Source organism: Bos mutus, chromosome 11 (assembly GCF_027580195.1).
Source record: "Bos mutus isolate GX-2022 chromosome 11, NWIPB_WYAK_1.1, whole genome shotgun sequence".
Classification (NCBI taxonomy): domain Eukaryota; kingdom Metazoa; phylum Chordata; class Mammalia; order Artiodactyla; family Bovidae; genus Bos; species Bos mutus.
In genome coordinates this window covers 8,147,481-8,157,066 of record NC_091627.1, presented here as the reverse complement: position 1 = coordinate 8,157,066, position 9,586 = coordinate 8,147,481, and the positions used below count along the sequence as shown (strand labels likewise).

The 9,586-nt window shown below is 56.5% G+C and overlaps 1 protein-coding gene across 2 annotated transcripts; it reads right to left on the bottom strand.

Annotated features, from left to right (window-relative positions):
• Nucleotides 1-214: 214 nt before the first annotated feature.
• Nucleotides 215-8,381, bottom strand: PTGES2 (prostaglandin E synthase 2). 2 transcript variants are annotated; one of them, XM_070378931.1, is made up of 8 exons: nucleotides 7,994-8,381; nucleotides 5,473-7,377; nucleotides 3,977-4,174; nucleotides 3,238-3,296; nucleotides 2,722-2,871; nucleotides 2,256-2,456; nucleotides 1,846-1,963; nucleotides 215-852 (listed from the first exon to the last, which is right to left on the bottom strand). In XM_070378931.1, exons 2-8 carry the CDS (start codon nucleotides 5,917-5,919, stop codon nucleotides 730-732), a joined length of 1,296 nt encoding a protein of 431 aa, XP_070235032.1. In that variant the 5' UTR covers nucleotides 5,920-7,377; nucleotides 7,994-8,381; the 3' UTR covers nucleotides 215-729. The 2 variants fall into 2 exon arrangements, with proteins under 2 accessions (XP_070235032.1, XP_070235033.1); XM_070378932.1 differs by lacking the exons at nucleotides 5,473-7,377; nucleotides 7,994-8,381 and adding an exon at nucleotides 4,775-5,372.
• Nucleotides 8,382-9,586: the final 1,205 nt, after the last annotated feature.

Sequence of the window (9,586 nt, the reverse complement as noted above, 5' to 3'; positions counted from 1 at the left end):
TCAGTGGGGAGCAAAACTGGACCCATGCCCCAGGCCATCTCTGCACCTCCCTGCTGAGCATTCCGTGGCCACGAACCCAGGGATTCCAGGACACAAAGCCCACTGAGCCTCTCACCCAGGCCTGACCCTCGCTAAGCCCTGAACAAACAGTATTAACGGCCAGGGTGGCCTTCCCTAACCTGCACTGACTTCCACTACAGTGCCACCACGCGGGGAGCCGCAAACCTTTTCTTTATTGCAAATATGATATACAGTCCCAGTGTGGGGGTGGGGTACCTGGGAACAGCAGGACCCAGAGGGAGCCGAGGACAGGGTCTCCCAAAACCAAAGGGTCCCTGCTTCCCTTGCTCAGGGCAGAAGCCCGACCTGACTCCCACCACACAGCACAGACAGGGCAGCCTCGAGAGCCCCAGAGAAGGCTGAGAGTAGGGAGGCCCAGGCGGGAGTCGGGGAGGGTCATCCCCTGGGGCTGGTGTGGAGGGAGGTAGCCTTCCATGCCCTGTGGATGGAAACCAAGTCTGGGCTTTGTCCCCCAGGGCCGCAGCAGACGTCCAGTGTTAGAGGCGAGGGGTCTGCCAGGGTGGGGTGCACAAGAGGCCGAATGATCCTGTCCCCCACTGCACAGCGTCTCAGCGTCGCCAAGTGCTGCCCCAGCGGCCCTGGTCCTTCACAGCCGGCATCTTCTGCTGTTTCCGCCCCCGCCCCCTGGCAGGGATCACGAGGCTCAGCTCACTGGGGGGCCTCGGCGATGGCCTTCTCCACCCGCAGGTACCAGGGCTGGATGTGAGTGTGACGCATGAGGTCGTCGAAGGCCTCTAGACCCTCCATCACACGCAGCACGCCGTAGACTGCCTGGGGGTGGGTACAGAGGGGTGTCAACACCAGCCCATCACCTCCCCTCTCTGAGAGCCCCATGACTTACTCTAGGGAAACAGCAAATTAGCCAAGACGGGTGGTCAGGCTCTCTCGCCCCACGCCCTCTCGCCTTCGCCCCATGTTTTGTGAATAATCAAGATGTAATGGCCGAGAACACTTACAGCACTGCGCGTGAGCCTCACGAGGTACTCGCTGGGCCACGGGCTACTTTTGTTCTATAAGCATATGTAAGCTCCACCTGGAACGCCCCAGAGGTTGTGCTGTGTTATGTGAGCTTACGTTATGTCTGCGGCTATGGCTGCTGTGCCAGCCAGGAGAGAATAAACTTGTCTGTAGTCCCTACGGCTCCCTGAGCTTTCTTCCAGCCTCTCAGCTCGTGCCTTGTCTCCCCTGGGTTCAGCAAACAGTGCAGTGTGAACAGCAAGACAACTGGCGTCACGAACAGGATCAGCGATACAATTGGCGTAGTCAGCAGGATTAGCGAAACACCCACTAATGGGCCAGCTTTGCACGTGGGGCTTTGAATGAAGTGTGTGGGCTGGTTGCAGGTTTTGCCTGTCCTGCACCTACATCCCCTTTTCTGGGCAACAAACCACGCCCCCCCGCCCCGATTCAGAGTTTCCTTTGAGAAAATGCCCTTCCCCCACCCTCAGTTCCTGAGATTTTAGAAGAGGGGACCCCATCACCTACTCCAAGACCTGAACCTTGCAAGCCGCATATTCTACCCTGGCAGAACTGCTTCAAGGATTGGCACTGAGGTCAGGCTAACAAGACCCTGTCGCAGTACTTTTTGCTAGGTAGAAGCCTGGGGCACTCGTTTTCCTTAGGCCCTTGACAATCAGTAGAGCCAGGTGCCCCTGGGATGGAGGAGCTGTGAATGCAGGTATTGCCCACACCTGGGTTTTCCCAGCCTGGGCCCCCAAGGAGAGACCCTCCAATATGTGCACCCCCTGCCACCACCACACTCACCAGATCTGCCAGGTTCGGCTTCTGGCCCCCCATGAAGGGCCGGTCTTTGCCCACAGCTGCCACCCACTTGTTGGCAGCCTCGTAGAGATCCTCCCGCACGTCATCCCGGAGGTGGTGCCTGGGCAGGGATGGAGAAGAAGTCCATCAGGGGGATTCCGAACCCTGGCATGGGTGGGGACCACGGGAAGGCCTGGGGACCAGCGCAGCTCTTGGGGCAGGCGAGGGGGACAAAGGAAGGTACAAGACAGGGACCCAGAACTGGACTCCAAGGCCAGCCCTGCTTCTCCTGGGGTGGGGGAGGCAATCAGGAGTTTTGGGGTTTGAGTCTCAGATGGGCTAATGCTGGGAGATGGGAAGCCCCCAGGTGCACACACACGTACCCACCCACACACTCACGCATGCACCATCACCTGCGTTTGAGCCGCTTGCTGATGAAGTACATGGCAGCTGCACCCATGTACTTGGCCATGGCGCCCTCCACAGTCCCGAAATTGCCCTCCTTGACAATGTAGTCAAAGGAGGCCAAGGCCTCGGCCGGCGTGCGGTACACGTTGGGGGAGATGAGGTGTACCAACCAGTCGTCCGCCCACTGCCGCCACTTCATCTCCTCCCTGCGGGCGAGGGGGACAGAGGGCAGGCCAGGTGGGCTTCCTGAGCCAGCATCTCCTCTCCTCCCTGCAGGCAAGGGGGGCAGAGGGCGGGCTTGGTGGGTTTCCTGTACGAGCGCCCAGGGTGGGGGGAGGCACAAGGGGACTCAGTCCTACCTGTGGCCCAGCCCCAGCCCTCATGGCTTACAGCATCTTGCTCAGCCTGGTCCCCTCGGAGGGGAGACCACCCCCTCCCCACATCCCCAGGGCCAGCCCCGGCCCCACTCACGTCCTGGCCTCCTTCCCCCCATACATCCGCTGGGCTTCCTTCTCATCCAGCATGAGCCAGTACTTGTTGCAGAATTCGGTCACCTCCTTGCCCTGGTCATTCACCGCCTTCATGGGTGGATAGTAGGTGATGATGTCTGCCAGGGGTTGCCTTTGGGAGACATCCAGAGTTTTACCCCGACTCCCTCTTCCTCATGGAGCCTAAGCCCTCACCTCCTCTGGATGAATAATACCTCCCTGACCTGAGTCCACCCGCAGAAGCTTCCCACTCTCTTGTGGGTGACACAGGAGATCCTGCAGCAAGAGGGATTTGGGGCAGACTCCGGAAGCACCTCCCGGACAGAGGGAGATGTGCGTAGGAGAGGAAGGGGGGATCTCAGAGTGACACCCACAACCCATTCTGGAAATCTAAGCTGCAGCCCCACCCCCACTCCCATGGAGGAGCCCAGGGGAGGCCTCCCTGAGACAGGAGAGGCCATGAGACACGGTGCCAGCCTTGGCTGCAGGGGCTCCTTACCCTGACACCAGATAGGTCTTGAGAGCGCTGATGATGACAGAGGAGTCGTTCAGTTGTTGCTGGAGAAGAGAATGGTTTAGATCAGGGCTGGGAGGGGCGGTGGGGACTGGCTGACTGGCCACTGGCCAGATCACCAGGGGCTCTTCTACAATCCTGATACCGAGACATTCTGCAGGAACTGGTCAGGGGGATCCTGGGTGTTGTGTCCCTGTCCCTGGGGGTTTGCCCTGAAAACTGATGCTCACTGAGTTCTACCTCCCCCCAGGTCGCAATCCCCACTATCAGGGAAGCCTGTCCTGTGTAAGGGAGACCCAAGTGTGGCTAATGGACAGGAGGAGGTGGGAAGGACCCAGGGTCTGAGCCCTGCCCTCACCCACGTGACCCCCTGGGCTCTGAGGGGCTGGGTAGACTCAGAAGCTACAGACTAGGAGCCAAGTCCTACACCCCGGAGGGTACGGTTCTCTGTTGATCAATGAAGCCAAGTCAGAGAGGCTAAGTGACTGGTCCTAAGTCACACAGCCAGGGAGTGGCAGAGCCCCTCCTTGAATCCAGTCCACCCAGACTTCAGAACCCACTGAAGCTCTGTGGCACTCTGCCTCCCTTAGACTCACTGGTTTATAATCCTCAGCGGAAATTCAAAGAGCCCACATTCCTCCCGGGGCTGCAGAGCAGGGCCCGACTCAGGGGTGTTCCAGGACAACCCAGGACACTGGGAAGGGGGCAGCTCCCCAAGGCTCACCAAACTCTCTCCTTCCTGGGCCATAACGATGGGCACCTTCCTGTAGGAGGAGAACTTGATCTCGGCCCGGCGCACAGGGTTCACCTCCACCACCTGGTAGGGCAGGGCGTGGAAGTCGAGGAAGGCGCGGACCTTGCTGCAGAACGGACACGTTTTGTACTGGTACAGCGTCAGCTGCAGGCGGCTGGACAGGGAGAGCTGGACAAGGAGCAGAGAAGGAACTTCTGAAGCTGGGTGCCCAGGCCCCGCCCCCAAGCAAACCTTTCCCAGGGGAGTTTTCCAGGGTCTCTGAGAACTTCGGGAGGAATGGGGGATGGGTGGCAGGGAGGTGGGGAAGGGTCTTGCAGCAGACAGTTCAGGCTCAAGCCCATCCAGGGGGGTCTCCCGGCAGAAAGTCTGTTCTGTGTAGGAGGGATCTTCTCATCTTTGTCCAATGCTAGACAGACATCGCTCTGCTCCTTCCGGTCCCAGGGGAATGTCAGACACGGCAGGTGTGTGCCCCCAGATGCAACTGTTTCAACTCGGAAGTGCCCATCCCTACTCCCTCGACCCAAGGCATATCTGGATGAGGGGGTTAGAGCCCAGCGTTTCCGAGTGGTGGTGGTGGTCGTTCAGTCGCTCAGTCGTGTCAGACTCTTCGCGACCCCATGGATTGCAGCATGCTGGGCTTCCCAGTCCTTCACTATCTCCCAGAGTTTGCACAAACTCATGTACAAAGGCCCAACAGGAGAGGGTGGTATCTGGGCCCCTGGCCTTCATAGAGCAGGAGAGCCCCAGGTGAGCTTGCCGCATACTCACGTTTGAAAGTCACAGCTGTGGTCCCCCTGCCGCATTGTTCAGAGATGGGAGACTGAGGCTGGGCCATGGAGGTGGGTGGGCAGGGAGACACAGAGAACTCCACTCCCCGTCTACCCAATCCTGTTCCCAGGGGTTCAGGAAAGAGGCGCCTGTGGATGTGTGGTGGGGGCGGGGGCTGGCACTGTGCACAAAGCATAGCAAAGGGCAGCTGGATCAGCTCCTTGCCTGGGGGGACATACCCTTGTTCCTTGTCTCAGGGCCTGGAATCTACCAGCATCAGTTTCGTAAAAATAGAACACTAATAATACTAATAAATACACAATCTCAGGATTTGGAGACAGGGGTAGGGAGGCGGAAAATGTTTGGAAAGTGATAAACCGTGCAAGAGACTTTCCCTTTTCAGTGATTTCCAAATCTTCCCATTAAAAAGTCTTAAAACACGTTTGTAAAACGACTTTAAAACAGAGGCAGTTCCAGTTAGCGGCATCATTAAGCCTCCATTTCACAGATGAGGACATTGAGGGCTGGAGGGCTTAAAACCAGGTCACTCGCTCAAGGTCAAGAGGCGACAGAGGAGGTGATTTCTGACGCCGCCGGTTCCCAGAAGTCCCGAGGTTCCGCGCTCACCCCAGGGCCCCTACCCGAGGCTCGGTCCTTACCTGTGCGACTTGCTACCCAAGCCCTTACCTCGGGCTTACCTGTGTGGCCGAGCGCTCTGCGCGGAGGTCCTGGGCGCGCAGGTGCCACCGCGCCGTGTGGTATAGTCCCAGGGCGCCACCCAGGGCCAGCGCCGCCGCCCCCAGGAGCCGTGGACCCCCCTTGCGGGCCGTAGCGGCGGGGCCCGAGCCTCCCGCTGCCCCGGTGAAGCCGGCCCGGCTCTGCGCGTGGAGTCCCAGCGCCGGCCGATCGCCCAGCCTCCAGGCCAGAGCGCGCCCGTGGGGCCACAGAGCCCGTACAGCGTGGGCCATGTTTGCTCCGCCGGCGCCGCGGAAGGGCGCGAGAAACAAAGACTGCCTTGGCTCTGGCTCCCCTTGAAGGGGCGGGGCCAGCCGGTTGCCAGGGGTGACGGTGACGCCGAGCGGGGCGGGGGCAGCCCTCGTGGGACTGAGCTTGAGTCCCCGGCGCCCAACTTTTAAAACACCCATCAGAGCTGAAGAAACACCTGAGGATGTCTGCTAACTGCCTCCGGCTTCTAGAGTGTAGACGTAACTGGTCTCGGTGGTGACCCGGAGCCGAATGCAGGAACTCAGGCATGCAGCTCGCCATGTAGCCCTCAGTTCAGTTCAGTCGCGTCCGACTCTGCAACCCCATGGACTGCGGCACGCCAGGCTTCCCTGTCCATCGCCAACTCCCGGAGTTTACTCAAACTCATCTCCATTGAGTCGGTGATGCCATCCAACCGTCTCATCCTCTGTCGTCCCCTTCTCCTCCCACCTTCAATCTTTCCCAGCATCAGGGTCTTTTCAAATGAGTCAGCTCTTCGCATCAGGGGACCAAAGTATTGGAGCTTCAGCTTCACCATCAGTCCTTCCAATGAATATTCAGGACTGATTTCCTTTAGGATGGACTGGTTGGATCTCCTTGCAGTTCAAGGGACTCTCAAGAGTCTTCTCCAACACCACAGTTCAAAAGCATCAATTCTTCGGCGGTTAGCTTCCTTTATAGTCCAACTGTCACATCCATACGTGACTACTGGGAAAACCATAGCTTTGACTAGACGGACTTTTGTTGGCAAAGTAATGTCTCTGCTTTTTAATATGTGGCCCTTAGTGTCACCCATAACAGGCACCCAATCGAAAGAGACTGAACCTTTCACAGTATCAGGGAAAGCGTCATGGCATCCGGTCTCTGAGAGCCGCAGAAACTGCCCAGCCCGACAAGTAGTAGGTGAACTCCCTTGACTCGGAATTTCCGCACCATCCCCTCCCCCGCCTCTAGGATTTTTTTCTGCCCTCCCGCGCCCATGCACTGTTTCTTCTGTGACCCGAACCATAAAATTTTCCCTACACAGGTGGGGCCTTAGAAACCCAGTGTCTCGGATTTCGCCCAGCCGGAGGTGCTGAGTCGCCGATTTGCCCAGGTCCCCAAGGGCAAGATGGGGCGGAATGGGGGGTTCCAAGCTGTCCCGCCCCTCTGTCGGGCTCTTTCACCCAAGCTGAGGGCTGAAGCCTCCACCGGCTAGGCTTCTCAGCAGGCAGCCCAGGGCTGGCCCCTCCCGGGGACCGGGAAAGGGGCGGGACTCGATGAGTGGGCGGGGCTTGAACTGCTTGTGGGCGGGGCAAGGCGGAGTTGAAGGCCGGGCTTGCACAGAGAGCTCTGCTCACTGGGTAAAGCCCTGAGTGGGGTGGCGACCCGGGGCAGAGTCTGCCAGCGTGTGGGGGTGGGGCCGGGGGCCCCTCTACGGCGTCCCGCCCCTCCGGTCCAGCGTTCGGTCCACAGCCCCCACCTTCTGCCCCGTGCCGGCCTTTCTGTGCGACAGTCGCCGTGCTTGCTTACAAAGCATCCTGTTGCCTGCACAGCACTGCAGGGGAAAGGAAGGAGGGAGGGTCAGGAGAGAGAACTATCAGCTCCCTTCTCACCTTCTGGAGTCTCAGTTCCCCCATCTGTAAAATAAGGATAATGGTTAGTGTCTCCTGCATTGAGATGGGGAAATGAATGGGGAAATGAATGGGAAGAGTCTGGAAGCTTGAGAGGCCAGTGTTTTAGAGACCCCTGGCAATGGCAACCCACTCCAGTACTCTTGCCTGGAAAATCCCACGGACGGAGGAGCCTGGAAGGCTGCAGTCCATGGGGTCGCTAAGAGTCAGACACGACTGAGCGACTTCCCTTTCACTTTTCACTTTCATGCATTGGAGAAGGAAATGGCAACCCACTCCAGTGTTCTTGCCTGGAGAATCCCAGGGACAGGGGAGCCTGGTGGGCTGCCGTCTTTGGGGTCGCACAGAGTCGGACACGACTGAAGTGACTTAGCAGTAGCAGCATTTTTTGCCCACCTGGCAGTTTGTTCCACCTTTGCCAAATATAAGAAGGAAACCCAATAACCCAGTCCTCCACCAAAATACTTGGCAAATTCTCCCTTTGTTCTCTTGGCCAAGATTGGGCAGGACGTAAGGGCAGACCCACATCTCATGGCCCGTCTTCCAGTGCTGTCTGCCCTGGGTCCCTACACTGCCTCTTCCTTACCTCATTCCAGCCAAAAGCTTCCTCTCTGTCACTTACTTGGATGGATCCCTAAGCCCAAGTCTGAGCAAGTCCCAGGGATGGCCATACTCTTCCTTGTTGCTGTGGAACATCTGGGGACAGGTAGCCAAGACCCAGGCCTCTCATGCAGACAAGACAGAGCCTCTGTTCAGGCAGAGCCCAGATCCTGCCAGTCCAGGAGCCCCATTCCAGGATCCAGCCTTCATGACCTCCCATTGGTACCAGGGTCCTGCCCCAGCAGGAATCAGGGGTACCCTCAGGATGACAGCTTAGGCAATAAGGATAGCAAAGCGGAGAGATCAGAGGCTTGATCTTCCTTGATTAACACAGAAAGCCAATAAAGCTACTGTGTTCCAAGGAGTTATCCTGAAAGAAGAACAGAGAGAGAAAAAGAGAGAAAAGGAAAAAAAGAACGACAAGGGGAGACCAAGCTTTGGTGAGTGAGGCCCATAACTTTATTTTCAAAAGGAACTTTTATACCTTGACTTGTACATAGAGGGAAATGAAAGATGCAAAGTCATACAGAGTCAGCCCAAACATTACATCTGTTTTGTCTTTATCGAAACCAGGATTTTTTCTGCATACCTTTCCCATAAACAATGTTGTGTACATTATCTTCTGGCCTTGGAGGCCTGTGAACATTTTATGACCCTTTTTTGATAAAGGCTGCTCAGCCAGAAAACTTATTTTCCTTTGAAGTGTTTTTTCTTTATTTCTCCCAGCCTCAGAAAGTACTAAACAGAGTTACATTCTCACAGAGCAAAGGTGCAGTGGATCACAACAAAGAAAGAACCAATTAGCTCAAAGGTCTGATGTGGTTAATTCCAAGGCTGCTGCTTGTTTTTCTTACATTCCAACTATGTTAACCAATGCACTCCCAGATGCACAGTGGATAAGGGATATGGGAACTTGGCAGCAAGCACTGGCCCAATAATGAAGCCCTTTACCAGTACTATCTGTTCTCATAATTTTTCATCCCTTAAAGGACTCTATGCTCATTAGGACTTTTAGAATGTTTTGGCTTCCCATGCCTTTCAAGGTTGGGGAGTTGTGAACAATCTTGTGTGTTAATTGCAAGAGTATGGATAAACCTGTCAGGCAAGCTAGAATGCCAACAGAGGGGTTAAGATAGAAATATTCCTTTCATGTCCAGGAGACTTATTAACTAAACCCCTAAGTTGACTTTTTCCAGAGAAAGGTGGTCGGGGATTGCCCCCTGTTAATGTCAGAAGAGTTGGTGAAAGGCACAAAATAGTAAGACAGACAGATTTTGGTTTTGGGGTAGATGCTCGAGCAGATTCAGGGGGTCCCTTGAGTTCTGATCGGCCTTGTTCATCAGATCTCTTCCACATGACCTTGTCATGGGTGGGATCTCCCGTGGTGGCTCCCGGCACATTGGTATCTGGCCCTAGTGACCAGTCTTCTGGACGGACACATGCCCTCTGTGGGTCTGAGACCCCACCCCTTTTTGTTTTTCTTCACCCTGTCTTCTGCAGCACCCTCCCCCAAGAGTTTGGTTCTTCAGGGTTCTGTGCTGGCTTCTCTAGGTCCCAGGCATATGGACTCGGCCACTTCTTTGCTTCCCTGGTTTCTGTTACCATCTGTGTCGTG